At 43.8% G+C, this 18,514-nt stretch overlaps 1 protein-coding gene across 2 annotated transcripts in view; it reads right to left on the minus strand.

Moving 5' to 3' along the window:
- Window positions 1–14,476: 14,476 nt before the first annotated feature.
- Window positions 14,477–18,514, minus strand: part of traf3ip1 (TNF receptor-associated factor 3 interacting protein 1) — a 42,620-nt gene continuing 38,582 nt past the window's right edge. For both annotated transcript variants that reach the window (XM_035773168.2, XM_035773167.2), the window contains exons 15-16: window positions 17,934–18,157; window positions 14,477–17,790 (exon numbers count right to left, since the gene is read on the minus strand). In XM_035773168.2, coding sequence (XP_035629061.1) covers window positions 17,625–17,790; window positions 17,934–18,157 — 390 coding nt within the window. In that variant the 3' untranslated portion in view covers window positions 14,477–17,624. The remainder of the gene's footprint in view (window positions 17,791–17,933; window positions 18,158–18,514) is intronic.

Genomic DNA, 18,514 nt, shown 5'->3' on the forward strand with positions numbered 1-18,514 from the left:
CGGGAAATCAGCAACCCCTGTTGCAGTAAAAGGCTGAGGGGTGGGATTGGTTGGAGAAACCACTCTCAAATTCATAGACAGTGCTAATAGATGCAAGGACTGACCAGCCATTATATAAAATTATAGTTTAAACCATGTTTTGTGGCTATAGTGTTTATTTACATTTTCTGGAGTAAACCAAGCTTATAATTAGGGTTCTGATGGGTTAAGACGGTTGAACTAAGCTCATGAGAAATGTGTAAGTTATATTCGTCAAATATCAAATGGGTACATATAATTTATCAATCCAAAAATGGATGTAGCAACTGCTGTTTGCCCCTTTAAATTGGAGCAAATCCATTATAGCTATGGGGAATACTGTAGAACCCCACAGTATCACGTTTCAGGAGAAGACCCAGATGCAGACAGTGTTATAATTATTATTATTATTATTCAGACAGTGTTGAAGTAATAAAAGTGTATTACTTGCAGGATTCCACCTGGAGGGGCAGATCTCGGGTGGACACCTATACCTGGAGCTGGTCTTGAGAAGAGCCGACCAGGTACGACGACAATGGCGGAAAAACATCTGGGCCAAGGGTACGCAGACCTCTTGCTCTTGCTCCGGGAAGAGTGGGGGCTGATTACCCAGGGATCACTCAAAGGGTGAGAGACCCGTGGCAGAGCAAGGAAGGGTGTTAAGGGCATATTCGACGCACAGTAGTTGCTCGCTCCAAGTGGTGGGGTTGGCGGAGACCAGGCAGCAAAGAGTCGTCTCCAGGTTTTGGTTGGCTCGCTCCGACTGGTCGTTGGACTGGGAGTGGAACCCGGAGGACAGGCTGGCTGACGACACAATGAGTGTGCAGAACGCCTTCCAGAACCGGGACGAGAACTGAGGACCCCGGAAGGAGAGCATGTTCACTGGGAGTACATGGATCCGGAAGACGTGCTGCACCGTGTGCTGGGCTGTCTCTTTGGCAGAGGGTAGCTTGGGGAGAGGAATGAAGTGGGCGGCTTTGGAAAACCGGTCCACTACGGTCAGGATGGCGGTGCTGCCATCAGGCGGGGGGAGACCCGTGACAAAGTCCAGGGATATGTGGGACCAGGGACAGTGATGAACAGGCAGAGGTTGCAGGAGACCAGCCGGGGCTTGCCAGGGAGTCTTGTTCTGCGCACAGATCATGCATGCGGCGATGAACGCGGAGATGCCAGGAACCATGGTAGGCCACCAAAAGCGGTGTTGCAAAAAGCTTGAAGTGACTTCAGGACCGAGGAGCGGACATCGTCAGGAACAAACATGTCGTTATCTGGGTCCCACTGGGGTTCGACTGGGAATGCTTTTCCTCAGGAACCTGCTTCCCTAATTCCCCAGCTGAGGGCCATCGCCAGGCACGAGGTGGGATGGGGGGTCTCGGGTTCTGGGGGTGTAGCCGCAGGGATATAGCAGAGTGACAGCGCATCACGCTTGACATTCTTGGATCTCAGTCGGTATGAGAGGGAGAAGTTGAACCGGGTGAAAAGCAGGGCCCATCTAGCTTACCTGGAATTTATGCATTGCGGTGCAGAGATACTCCAGGTTCTTGTAGTCTGTCCAAACAATGAACGACTGTTCCGCCCCTCCAGCCAGTGCCTTCATTCCCCCAACGCCATTTTCACCGCGTGAAGCTCATGATTCCCCACATCGTAGGATGAACCAAGATGGGAGCTGTGGTGAAATGGTGTTTGAGATCCCGGAACATACGGTCAGCAGCTGGGGACCACGTGAACAGAACCCTGGGAGAGGTGAGTGCAGACAGGGGGAAAGCCAGGGTGCTGTAACCCCGGATAAAGTGGCGCTAAAAGTTGGCGAATACCAAGAAACAATTAAGTTGCACTTTGGATGTAAGGCTGGGGTCAATCCACCACTAGGATCCATCTGTACACTCCCTGCAGCGATGATGCAACCCAGGCAGGGGATGGTGAAGCGATGGAATTCACACTTCTCTGCTTTCACAAAAAGCTGGTTCTCCAGGAGGCGATGGAGAACCTGTCGGATGTAGAGCACGTGTTCTTGGGTGGAGCGGGATAAAACAAGGATGTCTTCGAGGTAGATGAAGATGAACCGGTTCAACATGTTGCAGAGAACATCATTCACCAGAGCCTGGAACACAGCAGGGGCGTTGGTAAGGCCAAATGGCATGACCGGATACTCATTGTGACGGCTGGCTGTGTTGAAGGCAGTCTTCCACTCGTCCCCTTCCTGTATCTGCACCAGATGGTAGGCATTCCGTAGATCCAGCTTGGAAAACACGGTGGCCCCCTGGAGCGTCTCGAAGGCCGAGGAGATGAGTGGTAGGGGGTAGCGGTTCTTCACCGTGATGTTGTTGAGGCCCCGGTAGTCGATGCACAGGTGCAGAGTTTCGTCCTTCTCCACAAAGAAGAACCCTGCGCCAGTGGGGGAGGCAGAACGACAGATGAACACTGCAGCTAGGGAGTCCTCAATGTAGGTCTCCATAGCTTTGGTTTCCGGACCTGATAGAGTACAGTTGTCCCCGGGGCGGAGTGGTGCCTGAGAGAAGGTCGATCCCACAGGCAATAAGAGTGGCAGAACGGGATCCAGCCCATGATGGCACCAGCAGACCAGTCAATAAGGGGATTGTGTCACTGGAGCCAAGAGAATTCCAATACAACAGGAACCTGAGGAGACTTAATAAGCAGGAATTGGATCGTCTCGCTGTGGTTCCCGGACACACGGAGGTTGATGGGGGTGGTATTGTGGGTGACCCGGCCTATAGAGCACCTGTCCAGTGCTAACTTCCATGGGAATGGAGAGGGGCTGAGTGGGGATGTCCAGCTCGGACGCCAGGGTAGCGTCCATAAAGCTCTCATTGGCCCCAGAGTCGATGAGTACCCAGTGAGATTCACTGGTTCCCCCACAGCAAGATGGCATGAAAAGGGGTGTGAGTAAGGGGAAAGGGAAGTTCTCCGTATGGCCCACTAGAGTACTCGCTCTTACCGGTGAGCCTGGTCTTTTAGTGGACAATTGGCCACGAAATGACCAGTAGTCCCGCAATACAGGCAACTCTTCGTGTGAAGCCTGTATAGCTGTTCGGCTGGGGACAGCCTACAGTGGCAAGAAAAAGTATGTGAACACTTTGGAATTACCTAGATTTCTGCATAAATTGGTCAAAAAAATTTAATCTGATCTTCATTTTAGTCTCAACAATTGAAAAACAGTCTGCTTAAACTATTAACACAAACAATTATATGTTTTCGTGTCTTTTTGAACACACTGTGTATACATTCACAGTGCAGGGTGGGAAAAGTATGTGAACCCTTGGATTTAATAACGTGGCAGCAATAACCTCAACCAAATGTTTTCTGTAGTTGCGGATCAGACCTGCACAACGTTTAGGAGGATTTTTGGACCATTCCTCTTTACAAAACTGTTTCAGTTCAGCAGTATTCTTGGGGTGTCTGGTGTGAACCGCTCTCTTTAGTTCATGCCACAGCGTCTCAATCGGGTTGAGGTCAGGACTCTGACTGGACCACTCCAGAAGGCCTATTTTCTTCTGTTGAAGCCATTCTGTTGTTGATTTACTTCTGTGTTTTAGGTTGTTGTCCTGTTGCATCACTCAACTTCTGAGCTTCAATTGGCGAACAGATAGCCTAACATTCTCCTGTAAAATGTCTTGATAAACTTGGGAATTCCTTTTTCTGTCAATGATAACAAGCTGTCCAGGCAGCACCAAACCATGATGCTCGCTCCACCATACTTTACAGTTGGGATGAGGTTTTGATGTTGGTGTGCTGTACCCTTTTTCTCCACACATAGTGTTGTGTGTTCCTTCCTTCCAAACAACTCAACTTTAGTTTCATCTGTCCACATATTATTTTGCAAGAAGCGCTGTGGAACCTACAGGTGCTCTTTTGCAAACTTCAGATTTGCAGCAATGTTTTTTTTGGACAGCAGTGACTTCTTCCTTGGTGTTCTCCCATAAACACCTTTCTTATTTAGTGTTTTACGTATTGTAGGGTCGTCAACAGAGATGTTAGCAAGTTCCAGAGATAGGTCTTTAGTCTTTGAGCATTCTGCATTGTGCTCTTGCTGTCATCTTTGCAGGACTGCCACTCCTAGGAAGAGTAGCAACGGTGCAGAACTTTCTCCATTTATATTTGTCTTACCGTGGACTGATGAACATCAAGACTTTTAGAGATATTTTTGTAACCCTTTCCAGCTTTATGCAAGTAAACCATTTTTAATCTTAGGTCTTCTGAGATCTCTTTTGTTGGAGGCATTACTCACATCAGACAATGCTTCTTGTGAATACCAAACTCAAATTTTGTGAGTGTTTTTTTATAGGGCAGCTCTAACCATCTCCAATTCCATCTCATTGATTGAACTCCGTTACCGGTCTCCAATTAGCTTTGGGAGAAGTCATTAGCCTAGGAGTTCAAACTTTTTTTTCAACCTACACTGTGAATGTTTAAGTTATGTATTTAAGACATTGAAGTAGCTCCTCGTTTCTTCCAATGGTGCCTCCTTGGAGAGACAGCATTGTGGAGCTGGTCTGTGTCTGCTGGGTCAGTCATGGCCAGTTCGTACTTTCACGTTTCAGGAGAAGACCCAGATGCAGACAGTGTCGAAGTAACAAAGTTTTTTACTAGAACAGGGGGCAGGCAAAACGACAGGTCAAGGGCAGACAGAGGTCAGTAATCCAGATCAGAGTCAATAATGTACAGAACGGCAGGCTCAGGGTCATGGTAGGTAGAATGGTCAAAACCGGGAAAACTAGAAAACAGGAACTCGAACAAAACAGGAGCAAGGCGAAACCGCTGGTAGGCTTGACAAACAAAACAAACTGGCAACAGACAAATAGATCACAGGTATAAATATACTGGGGATAATGGGGAATATTGGTGACACCTGGAGGCGGGTGGAGACAAGCACAAAGACAGATGAAAAAGATCAGGGTGTGACACAGTGGAGTTGTCATAATACCAATAAAACCCAGCGGTCATTTACATTTACATTTAAGTCATTTAGCAGACGCTCTTATCCAGAGCGACTTACAAATTGGTGCAAACACCTATGACAACCAGTGGAACAGCCACTTGCATCTAAATCTTGTTGGGGGGGGTGAGAAGGATTACTTACCCTTAGGTATTCCTTGAAGAGGTGGGGTTTCAGGTGTCTCCGGAAGGTGGTGATTGACTCCGCTGTCCTGGCGTCGTGAGGGAGTTTGTTCCACCATTGGGGGCCAGAGCAGCGAACAGTTTTGACTGGGCTGAGCGGGAACTGTACTTCCTCAGTGGTAGGGAGGCGAGCAGGCCAGAGGTGGATGAACGCAGTGCCCTTGTTTGGGTGTAGGGCCTGATCAGGGCCTGGAGGTACTGAGTGCCGTTCCCCTCACAGCTCCGTAGGCGAGCACCATGGTCTTGTAGCGGATGCGAGCATCAACTGGAAGCCAGTGGAGAGAGCGGAGGAGCGGGGTGACGTGAGAGAACTTGGGAAGGTTGAACACCAGACGGGCTGCGGCGTTCTGGATGAGTTGTAGGGGTTTAATGGCACAGGCAGGGAGCCCAGCCAACAGCGAGTTGCAGTAGTCAAGACGGGAGATGACAAGTGCCTGGATTAGGACCTGCGCCGCTTCCTGTGTGAGGCAGGGTCGTACTCTGCGGATGTTGTAGAGCATGAACCTACAGGAACGGGACACCGCCTTGATGTTAGTTGAGAACGTCAGGGTGTTGTCCAGGATCACGCCAAGGTTCTTAGCGCTCTGGGAGGAGGACACAATGGAGTTGTCAACCGTGATGGCGAGATCATGGAACGGGCAGTCCTTCCCCGGGAGGAAGAGGAGCTCCGTCTTGCTGAGGTTCAGCTTGAGGTGGTGATCCGTCATCCACACTGATATGTCTGCCAGACATGCAGAGATGCGATTCGCCACCTGGTCATCAGAAGGGGGAAAGGAGAAGATTAATTGTGTGTCGTCTGCATAGCAATGATAGGAGAGACCATGTGAGGTTATGACAGAGCCAAGTGACTTGGTGTATAGCGAGAATAAGAGAGGGCCTAGAACAGAGCCCTGGGGGACACCAGTGGTGAGAGCGCGTGGTGAGGAGACAGATTCTCGCCACGCCACCTGGTAGGAGCGACCTGTCAGGTAGGAAACTCGGAGAGGGTGGAGAGGAGGATCTGATGGTTCACAGTATCGAAGGCAGCCGATAGGTCTAGAAGGATGAGAGCAGAGGAGAGAGAGTTAGCTTTAGCAGTGCGGAGCGCCTCCGTGATACAGAGAAGAGCAGTCTCAGTTGAATGACTAGTCTTGAAACCTGACTGATTTGGATCAAGAAGGTCATTCTGAGAGAGATAGCGGTAGAGCTGGCCAAGGACGGCACGCTCAAGAGTTTTGGAGAGAAAAGAGAGAAGGGATACTGGTCTGTAGTTGTTGACATCGGAGGGATCGAGTGTAGGTTTTTTCAGAAGGGGTGCAACTCTCGCTCTCTTGAAGACGGGAGGGACGTAGCCAGCGGTCAGGGATGAGTTGATGAGCGAGGTGAGGTAAGGGAGAAGGTCTCCGGAAATGGTCTGGAGAAGAGAGGAGGGGATAGGGTCGAGCGGGCAGGTTGTTGGGCGGCCGGCCGTCACAAGACACATCTGGAGAGAGAGGGGAGAAAGAGGTCAGAGCATAGGGTAGGGCAGTGTGAGCAGAACCAGCGGTGTCGTTTGACTTAGCAAACGAGGATCGGATGTCATCGACCTTCTTTTCAAAATGGTTGACGAAGTCATCTGCAGAGAGGGAGGAGGGGGGGAGGATTCAGGAGGGAGGAGAAGGTGGCAAAGAGCTTCCTAGGGTTAGAGGCAGATGCTTGGAATTTAGAATGGTAGAAAGTGGCTTTAGCAGCAGAGACAGAGGAGGAAAATGTAGAGAGGAGGGAGTGAAAGGATGCCAGGTCCGCAGGGAGGCGAGTTTTCCTCCATTTCCGCTCGGCTGCCCGGAGCCCTGTTCAAACAGGGAAATGGTTCCAATAGTTTTTCCACCATTCATTTTTCCCATAGGGGATTTTAGAAACATTTAAAATAAGGGCTGTGTTTCATGTAGGCTTACCCTGGCGTGACATTTGGATAACCATGCAAATCTCTCTCGGACAAGGTGACTTATCAATATATTCGGTTCCATTTGCTCTCGAAAATGCAAATTCGCATCAAAGTAGGCATCATGCAAAAGTACAATACCTGCAAGCTCCTGCAAGTGCCCTCTAGCGGACACCTTTGCTAACAGGTATTGTCAATTGACAATTTGCAAGACAGAATTGTCCATTTAAAGAAATGTAGCCAATTGATTCATTACTACATTTAGTTAATCCAGAGATTATTACCTTTGCCTCGATTCGGCAGTCTCGTTCAGATCATCATCATGGCATTTGTAGTTCTTTATGATAGCCACATTAGCAGCTAATTAGCATTTCATTTTGGGGGATAAATACAGGTGAATATATTAATAAAAGTCACCTTGTCCTAGAGAGATTTACACGGTAATCAAAACATTACGCCAGGGAAAGCCTACATGAAACACAGCCCTTAAGTGTTTCTAAAATCACCTATAGGAAAAAATGAATGGTGGAAAAACTATTGGGAACCATTTCCATTTGACCCGGAGGTTTTATGGGTATTATGACTTTATACTGTGGTACTCTATTCTGATACAGGTTGCATCCCAATAATAAACTCCTTCCTCCCGAATTGTGCCCTTGTTCACTTCCCATCACTGATTTAAAGGAAATGACTGGTATAAGAAATAGAGTTGAAACTCCATCTAGCCCATGCCTACACCAATCCAATGCCTTTTGGAAATTTGTGGGAGTTGAGTTTGGAGATATTATGGTGCCACTGTGTCACCAATGTAGTCATCACCGTAATATGGATTGAACAAGTTATGTTACTTGTCTGCTTGCTGAGATCAGGTTCAAGTTCACAGGACAGAAGGTTGCATAATGTTGAATAATGTACAGTACCAGTCAAAAGTTTGGACACATCTACTCATTCTAGGGTTTTTCTTTATTTTTTAAACTATTTTCTACGTTGTAGAATAATAGCGAAGACATCAAATATGGAAAAAACACATGGAATCATGTAGTAAGCAAAAAGAGGTGTTCAATCAAAATCTATTTTATATTTCAGATTCTTCAAAAGTATCCACCCTTTGCCTTGATGACAGCTTTTCACACTCTTGGTATTCTCTCAACCAGCTTCATGAGGGAGTCACCTGGAATGCATTTCAATTGGCAGGTGTGCCTTGTTAAGTTATTTTGTGGAATTACTTACCATCTTAATGCGTTTGAGACAATCAATTGTGTTTTGACAAGGTAGGGGTGGTATACAGAAGATAGCCCTATTTGGTAATATTATGGCAAGAACAGCTCAAATAAGCAAAGAGAAACGACAGTACGTCACTACTTTAAGATGGTCAGTCAATCTGGAACATTTCAAGATCTTTGTGCAGTCGTAAAAACCATCAAGCGCTATGATGAAACTGGCTCTCATGAGGACCCCCAAAGTAAAGGAAGACCAAGAGTTACCTCTGCTGCAGAGGATTAGTTCATTAGTGTTAACTGCAGCTCCAATTGCAGCCCAAATAAATGCTTCACAGAGTTCAAGTAACAGACACAAATCAACATTAACTGTTCAGAGGAGACTGCGTGAATCAGGCATTCATGGTCGAATTGCTGCAAAGAAACCTCTACTAAAGGACACCAATAATAAGAAGAGACTTGCTTGTGACAAGAAACACAAGCAATGGACATTAGACCGGTGGAAATCTGTCCTTTGGTCTAATGAGTCCAAATTGTGTGTCTTTGTGAGACATAGAGTAGGTGAACGGATGATCTCCGCATGTGTGGTTCCCACCGTGAAGCATATAGGATGTGGTGTGATTGTGCTTTGCTGGTGACAATGTCAGGGATTTATTTAGCCAGCATGGCTACCACAGCATTCTGCAGCGATACACCATTCTGCAGTGCTTATTGGGACTATCACTTGACACAACACACCTCCAGGCTGTGTAAGGACTATTAGACCAGAGAGAGTGATGGAGTGCTGCATCAGATGACCTTGCCTCCTTAATCACCTGACCTCAACCCAATTGAGATGGTTTGAGATGAGTTGGACCACAGAGTGAAGGGAAAGCAGCCAACAAGTGCTCGGCATATGTGGGAACTCCTTCAAGACTGTTAGAAAAGCATTCCAGGTGAAGCTGGTTGAGAGAATGCACACTCTTGGCAAAGCTGTCATCAAGGCAAAGGGTGGCTAATTTGAATAATCTAAAATAACATATTTTGATTTGTTTAACACCTTTTTGGTTACCACATGATTCCTTGTGTGTTTTGATGTCTTCACTATTATTCTACAATGTAGAAAAGTGGGTATGTCCAAACTTTTGACTGGTAATGTAGTGACCTCACACATGCACTAGACAAATGAAAAGGTGTCTTTATTTTCTTTGATGTAAGTTGACTTACAGCTCAGTGGACCAGTGACATGGCTATGAATAACCTTTTTTGAACAGTATTTGAAAGCGGTAAGACTCAGCAACTATGGCCTGAGATAAAGCTTCTTTCATGGGTTACAAGGAAGCAGACAGACTAGGGTCTAGGACCAACAGTCAGTCTGAGTTGAGAGTGTGAGTGAGTCGGGTGGCTTAACTTGAGGCAGAATTTCAACTCACTGTTTAACTCTGGTAGGTGACTTGACTGTGCCTCTGTTGACGGTTTCACGTCGGGGGAGGTGGTGTGCAGGCATGGCTTATTGCTGCCTGACGACAGCTGAACCCTGGACGGCGGCCTCTAAAAATAAACAGGGGAGGCCAGGCGGCCCAATGTGTCACTCTGAGCAGACTGGACCGTAGGGACCCTGAACCTCCCAGCTCTGTAAACACCGAGGCTGCTCAACAGTGGGAAAAGGAACATGTCAAACATGTTTTTCATTTCAAAAGTCTATGCTTTATATCATGGCTGTGTTTGTGTCTAGCTACTCTTTCATGCCATTTAACATAATGGATTTGAGTAAAGTGGTAAATTGTTGGGTATAACTGAAGGGTGGGGGCCCACTCACTAAATTAAGTCGCTCATTAGCAAAGAAAGCCGTTCTGAAGCTCAGTGTCCAAACACTTGAGTTGGATGAACCTTGCCCTTTCTAAAGGTGAGGAGACAGCCATTATATAAACCCTACACGCGGCACAAGTCACTTCAGTCTTCCAGGAGAGTTTACCCTCTTTCTTGAGTTCTACGAGAGGAGGGCAAATGCAGAGGGACAATGGGAGTAGTGGCTGCATGTGCAATACTACAGCCTGCACTAATTCAACTATTCCACTTCAGACCAAGGCCAGAGTCTTTACTTTAAGCAGGTGTCCACTTGCCTTTATAAAAGGCGCTTCTAAAATCTTAACTTCTTTCCCAAATGACCAAAACCGCACTTAAGAGTTTTTAGGGGTTCTTCATTCTTTTGTGTACATCACAGCTGTTTTATGGCTTGCCAAAAAAAACAGTCCAGCGGCTGATGTTATAATACAGAGCTTTTTAAAGAAAATGTAAATGTTTTGAGTTATGTCACGTTGGGCCAGCCTTCAAAGGAGAGGGTCTCCTTGCAAGTGTGACTCGGTCGTGCCAGACACCACGAGGACTTTGGGTGAACCTGTCAGAAACACAAACTCTGGTCATTTGTCATCTGCTCAGTATGCAACGTGAGATATCCAGAGCAGTTATGAAGCAAAGAGTCAATATTCCCTAAACCAAACTCAATCCCCGACCCTCCTTGCTTATTGTTGTGCAATAAGTTACTACTTATAAAAAAAACTAAATCAAAAGGACAAAGTTATTTTATTTAAATGTACCATTTATTTCACTTCACTACAAAATTATACTAATTTGTGAACTATGATAGACATAATATACAGTTACAAGAGCAACTGTGGGAATGGTACAGTTTAGCGTAAACAGTCACATCTTAAAAATATATGGAAATAACTAATTTAAAGAAACAAGAGTTCAGAAATGGGCCCTTGCTTTACAGGACATTCAGTAAAAACAATTCCTTGTACAGTATATTATTTTAGTAACACTTTAGATTGCACACTGCTCTTGATAGTATCACTGATCTTTAATAAGCTTACGTATCGGCATCACGGTCTTCGTCAGAGCTTTCGTGAGTAAAAACACAAAAAAAGTGTACCCTTATGTAAATCTAGCCCCACCCACATCCGTTCCACGCATCGAAAGGGGTTGGAGGCGAAGGAAAAACAAATAAGTGCTACCAAATAACATATGCGTTTCATAAATATTAGAATAAAGTGTGTAAATAAGCCATATTGAACATGTCTGTAAAACCACAACAACGAGGACATTGACCTACCGAGCAAGTTTCGATAAATCCTTGGGTACATTTCAAGAAAAACAATCTGAAATAGGGGCATAATTCATATTCAAATTCACAATTAAGACCTTAAGGAAATAATGTCTGGAGGGTGAAAATCCCAAAACATTATCTTTTACTCAAGAGTGTTATTAATACCACCTCCCCTGTCTTGATATCTTAACTTTCTCTATGCCACAAAATCAAAAGAAAAAAGGTATAAATGTCATACATTCAATAAAATGTACTGCGACTGGATAATCCCTGTCGTTTCTCCTGAATGAACTTTCATGTTCACTGATTCTGTTTGAGAGAACCAGAGGTTTTTCCCTCTTGTCCAACTGTTACCATGAACCTGCAAAAAAGATTGCTCAGACGTGAGAGTGCCTTTTGAATTTGGAGTAACATTTTAGATTCAATTGCTCAAGCACCATGTTAGTATACCCTGATGCTGTTACTTAAGTCATTACAGCGTTACTACACAGGTTTAGAGCAACTTATTTTAAAGTGTTACTTCTTTTGCATTCCAATGTTAACATGTACACTTGATGTGCTAGCTAATAGGCTTGGGCAGTATCGGAGTATTAGGAAATAGCCATGGGATGTTTTTTCAATACCGATTAAACTACTTATGATGTTTTTCAAATAATTTTTATATATATACACATTTTTAAACACCCCCCACAAACTTGAAGTCGGAAGTTTACATAGGTTGGAGTCATTAAAACTAGTTTTTCAACCACTCCACAAATTTCTTGTTAACAAACTATAGTTTTGGCAAGTCCGTTAGAACATCTACTTTGTACATGACAAGTCATTTTTTCAACAATTGTTTACAGAGATTATTTCACTGTATCACAATTCCAGTGGGTCAGAAGTTTACATACACTAAGTTGACTGTGCCTTTAAACAGCTTGGAAAATTATTTCAAGACCTACCTTCAAACTCAGTACCTCTTTGCTTGATTTCATGGGAAAATCAAAAGAAATCAGCCAAGATCTCAGAAAAAAAATTGTACTCCACAAGTATGCTTCCAAGGATGAACCAATTTTCAAACGCCTGAAGGTACCATGTTTATCTGTACAAACAATAGCGCGAAAGTATAAACAACATGGGACCACGCAGCCGTCAACCCGCTCAGGAAGGAGACGTGTTCTGTGTCCTAGAGGTGAACGTACTGCGAAAAGTGCAAATCAAAAGTATCTATACCCACAGTAAAACAAGTCCTATATAGACATAACCTGAAAGGCTCTTCAGCAAGGAAGAAGCCACTGCTCCAAAACCGCCATAAAAAAGCCAGACTATGGTTTGCAACTGCACATGGGGAGAAAGATCGTACTTTTTGGAAAAATGTCTTCAGGTCTGACCAAACAAAAATAGAACTGTTTGGCCAAAATGACAATTGTTATGTTTGGAGGGAAAAGGGAGAGACTTGCAAGCCAAAGAACACTACCCCAACTGTGAAGCACGGGGGTGGCAGCATCATGTTGCGGGCGTGCTTTGCTGCAGGAGGGACTGGTGCACTTTACAAAATAGATGGCATCATGAGGTGGAAAATTAGGTGGATATTTTGAAGAAACATGTCAAGACACCAGTCAGGAAGTTAAAGCTTGGTTGCAAATGGGTCTTCCAAATGGACAATGACCCCAAGCATACTTCCAAAGTTGTGGCAAAATGGCTTAAGGACAACAAAGTCAAGGTATTGGAGTGGCCATCAGAAAGCCCTGACCTATAGAAAATTTGTTGGCAGAACTGAAAAAGCATGTGCGAGGAGGCCTACAAACTTGACTCAGTTACACCAGCTCTGGCAGGAAGAATGGGCCAAAATTCACCCAACTTATTGTGGGAAGCTTGTGGAAGGCTACCGAAACATTTGACCCAAGTTAAACAATTTAAAGGCAATGCTACGAAATACTAATTGAATGCATGTAAACTTCTGACCCACTGGGAATTTGATGAAAGAAATAAAAAAGTTGAAATAAATCATTATCTACTATTATTCTGACATTTCACATTCATAAAATGGTGATCCTAACTGACCTAAGACAGGGAATTTTTACTAGGATTAAATGTCAGGAATTGTGAAAAACCAAGTTTAAATGTATTTGGCTAAGGTGTATGTAAACTTCCGACTTCAACTGTATACATGTATAACTTCATGAGCTGGAATGTTTGTCTTGCAATTAGTTCATTTTTATTTGCATTCCTTAGCATATTTAACTAGCAGCCTCCAAGGAAATGAGCTATTACTTGCGCAAATTTTGTTAGCATTCTGGTAGACGCCCAAATGTGCTTTTTCTGCGTATTTTGGTAACCCCTTGTGTATTAAACCGGTAATACTATAAATCCCGGGATGAGAGGACGGCATGAGGATATGAAAATCTGGATACCGCCCGACCCTGCTAGCTAATAATCCTGCTATAATAAATGATGGATTAAAATCTGTACACAGTTTTACTTGTCTCCACTTGTGTAAGAAGTTAAATAACTAACTATGTAAATGTTAGAAGTGTACAGTTTGGATCTCTATCCAATTGAAGTAACCATGTTTGCTTTGGAAGTGAAACAAGTGTGGCGAAAAACAGTTATTTTCAGCATGGACAAATAAACATGTTACTATAAAATGTGGGGTTGTTCGGGAATTGAACTGTGGACCACTTTTTTCTACATTTTTTAACCATGTGGTTTATATTGTACATGTGGTATATATTGTAGGGCAATTTCACCACCTTAGTATTGTTTCATTTTTACAAATCATTTAGATTTTTTAAAAAGATGTCAAAAAATATGTAAATTAAACTCCATAAAACATGTAATATTCACTAGGTGGGATAGATCGGTTATACGTTTTTCTGAAAACCAATTCAGATGAAAGAACGATCAAGTTTTGAACTCCCAAATCACAAACAGCGCAATATGTTTCCACATGCAATTTGGGAACATTATCTACAGAATTTTAAATCGTCATTCTAAAAACATGACTAATGTCAGCCAAAATGTTTTGCTGTGCAACCTGGAATTTGTATTTAGGAGCACCAGTACGCCTAGAAAAATTAAGGATTCTAGCTTTAATATCTCAAATATTTTTCATTGTGCTCCTAAATTTCTTTGTGTGTGTCTACATTTTTCAACATAGGCGCACACGTGCTCGTTGTAAAAAATAAAAAATAAATTCAGCATGCTGTCTTGCCGACGGCTAGTGGTTGCCAGGAGATACATGTCTTGTTCCTCCTGCCATGTCTTCTCCTACTCGCGACTGTCTAGCTGTTAAAACACACCTCACTCAGATCTATTGCTTTTTATAGGCTTTGAAGAACAGCAGAATTGTTAATTGACAGACATATTTAAAAATGACACGTGCGTATAAAATGTATATGGTTGGATGTGGATTTTTTATATATACAGTACCAGTCAAAAGTTTGGACACCTACTCATTCAAGGGTTTTTCTTTATTTTTCTACACTGTAGAATAGTGAAGACATCAAAACTATGAAATAACATATGGAATCCTGTAGTAACCAAAAAAAAGTTCAAACAAATCTAAATATATTTTATATTTGAGATTCTTCAAAGTAGCCATCCTTTGCCTTGATGACAGCTTTGTACACTCTTTGCATTCTCTCAACTAGCTCAACTCGCTTCACCTGGAATGTTTTTCCAACAGTCTTGAAGGAGTTCCCACATATGCTGAGCTTGTTTCCTTCACTCTGCGGACCAACTCCTCCCAAACCATCTCAATTTGGTCGAGGTCAGGTGATTAAGGAGGCGAGGTCATCTGATGCAGCACTCCCATCACTCTCCTTCTTGGTCAAATAGTCCTTACACAGCCTGGAGTTGTGTTGGGTCATTCATCCTGTTGAATAACAAATGATAGTCCCACTAAGCGCAAACCAGATGGGATATCGCTGCAGAATGCTGTGGTTGCCATGCTGGTTAAGTGTGCCTTCAATTATAAATAAATCAGACAGTGTCACCAGCAAAGCACTATCACACCTCCTCCTCCATGGATCACGGTGGGAACCACACATGCGGAGATCTTCCGTTTACCTACTCTGCGTCTCACAAAGACACGGCTGTCAAATTAGAAGGCCTGATTCACGCAGTCTTCTCTGAACAGTTCATGTTGAGATGTGTCTGGTACTTGAACTCTGACGCATTTATTTGAGCTGTAATTTCTGAGGCTGGTAACTCTAATGAACTTATCCTCTGCAGCAGAGGTAACTCTGTGTCTTGCTTTCCTGTGGTGGTCCTCATGAGAGCAAGTTTCATCATAGCGCTTGATGGTTTTTGAGACTGCACTTAAAGAAACTTTTAAAGATCTTGAAATTTTCCAGATTGACTGACCTTCATGTCTTAATGTAATGATGGACTATCGTTTCTCTTTGCTTATTTGAGCTGTTCTTGCCATAATATGGACTTGTTATTTTACCAAATAGGGCTATCTTCTGTATACCACCCCTACCATGTCACAACACAACTGATTGGCTCAAAAGCATCAAGGAAAGAAATTCCACAAAGTAACTTTTAAACAAGGCACACCTGTTAATTTAAATGGATCCCAGGTGACTACGTCATGAAGCTGGGTGAGAGAATGCCAAAAGTGTGCAAAACTATCATCACGGCAAACACTTTTCTGGTTACTACACGATTCCATATGTGCTATTTCATATTTTTGATGTCTTCACTACTATTCTACAACGTAGAATATAGTACAAAAAAAAACCCTTGAATGAGTAGGTGTCCAAAGTTGACTGGTACTGTATATACAGATTCAAGTCAAGCCTTATTCTATGCATACAGTATGTAATGTCAAAAAATGAAAAACTAATGAAACATGTAAAGGTATGTCAATCACCATAAAGTGGATGGAGCACTAACAAATTAACACAAGTGTATCTCTCTCCCTAGGGGGTTGAATACAAAACCCTCTCCATAACCAGTCAGTTAGTGTGTGTGTGTGTGTGTGTGTGTGTGTGTGTGTGCGTTCCACAAAGGCACCATGAAAAGAGAGGGGGTGATAAAAGCGGGGCGTTTTTTCTCATCATGACATGACAACCAACGTTCCCTCCATTGTTTGGGGGCACTGAGCAAATTTTTGGTTTTGTGAGCGGAAACTTGAACATTGTGAGAATTTTGTGCAACTTCCGGTGCACGTTTACAATGAACTCTGAGGTTTGACAGTAGCCAATGGCTATTGTGGAATTTGAAAATAATGTAGGTCTACCAGCAAAACCAATGGAGCAAATCCCATAACATTTTCACATGGAAATAGCTTTTGATTTCAATGATATAGCCTACTACAGTATCCTATATGTGGTGTTCAATGCAGGCCTACATTGCATGAGACTTATATTTAAAAAATTAAATAAACATTATAAAAGACTTGATATTAATTTATAATTTTTTACTTGGTCTCTAACGCCATGGGCCAAATAGATGATTGTAAATGGCATTGTATTGTGTTGCATGATGCAAGAAACACTTTATAAAATACAACTAATTATTATTACCATAGAGAGAATTAGACAATGTAGGCTACCGCTCTGCATATTGGCTTATTTGCATATTCAAGCACGTCTCAAAATACAATACCGCCCCTTTAATTAAGATGTAAGCTTTTCACCTGACTGGCTTTTCAAAGACAGCTTGAAATATATCCTACATGTTTTGTGCTCTTGTAGGAAGCAGTAACAACCCATGGCTGACCTATACTTATCTATAACTGGGCTAACAACTCACTAACTAGCAAAGAATATCAACAAATGTGCACACGCTCTGCACTCTGATCTGAACTGAAAAGGCATTAACTCATGGGTGATTGAAAGACCGCTAGTGGGCTACCCCTGCCAATAGAATTCTACTCCGTTGCGCTCTGGCTCTGCCTACAGCAAAATCACAGACTCAATCTTGCAAAGTTAGATTTGTTTTGGTTTGTTGCATTGAAAAGGGGCTGATTTAATGTTGATTTGATCACAGAAAAAACATTGATCTATATAGTGCAAACTAATGGGGTGAACTCAGTGAAGTTCAATCTCTTGCGTCTCTGCGCAGCATGGCATTTCTTCTGCACTGCAGTCCTGGAGGAAGTGCGGGCCCACGCACACGCGCAAGTTTAGAGGGAACATTGATGACAAGGAATGAAAGTGCAGTTGAGGCCTCTATCATTTCGGATGTTACCAGACTAAGTAAGAACCCAGGCTCACCCAAACACTTATTTTTTTAAGGGAGCGAACCCCTTTATTTGGACCTTGGCTCCCCCTCATGTTCGCGAGGAGAAGTTGATGCTGGTCACCATCTTCTGGATCTTATCCTCGTTCTTCAGGACGTTGGACTTGACAGCGCAGATCTTGTCCTGCTGCTCCTTGATCAGCTGCTCCAGCTCGGCTAGCTCGGCCTTCAGAGGCTCCACGGCGTTGTCCGTCACTCTGGAAATGACACACACCACAAAATGTAATATCAGTCCTGTGTGTGTGTATGAATGGGTACATCTGTTGCTGCAGCAGGGCCTGTGTGTTTTCCTTGTTCTCCCTCCAGGCTTTAGTGTGTAAAGTGTGTGTTGCCCTCTAACCTCTGTTCCTGCAGCAGGGCCTGCGCATGCTCCTTGTTCTCCCTCCTCCAGGTGTGCAGCTCGTTCTGCATGGCGTCCATGTCCTCCTGGATGTAGTCCATGATCTTGCCCAGTGGCAGGGCGCTGCGGCACACCGTCTGGATGGACGAGCGCAGCCGTTCGATCTCCCTGGACACCAGCTCCCTCTCCTTCTTCCTGGCCGCCTCCGACACCAGGCTTTGTGTCTGGAGAAAGGGATGCAGGGAAGGATGGATGGATAGATAGGGGAGATGGATTGAGAGAAGGAGGGATGGATTGAGTGATGGAGGAGAGAAGCCAAGAGAGATTTTTACTACAACATAGAGTACGGTTACATGCACACAATAAATGTGATTATTGTGGATAATTTAATAGAATAATTTGATTCAGAAGGTTACATGCTTTGGAAGAATAACGATTTCCCCAATAATCCTGTTTACATGGACACATCTGAAATAAGGCTACCTCATAGCACTCTGATAAATGCAAATAAACTGAAATAAAATACCACATTTGTTTACATCCCTGTTAGTGAGCATTTCTCCTTTACCAAGATAATCAAT

This window comes from Oncorhynchus keta, chromosome 7 (genome assembly GCF_023373465.1).
Source record: "Oncorhynchus keta strain PuntledgeMale-10-30-2019 chromosome 7, Oket_V2, whole genome shotgun sequence".
Taxonomy (NCBI): domain Eukaryota; kingdom Metazoa; phylum Chordata; class Actinopteri; order Salmoniformes; family Salmonidae; genus Oncorhynchus; species Oncorhynchus keta.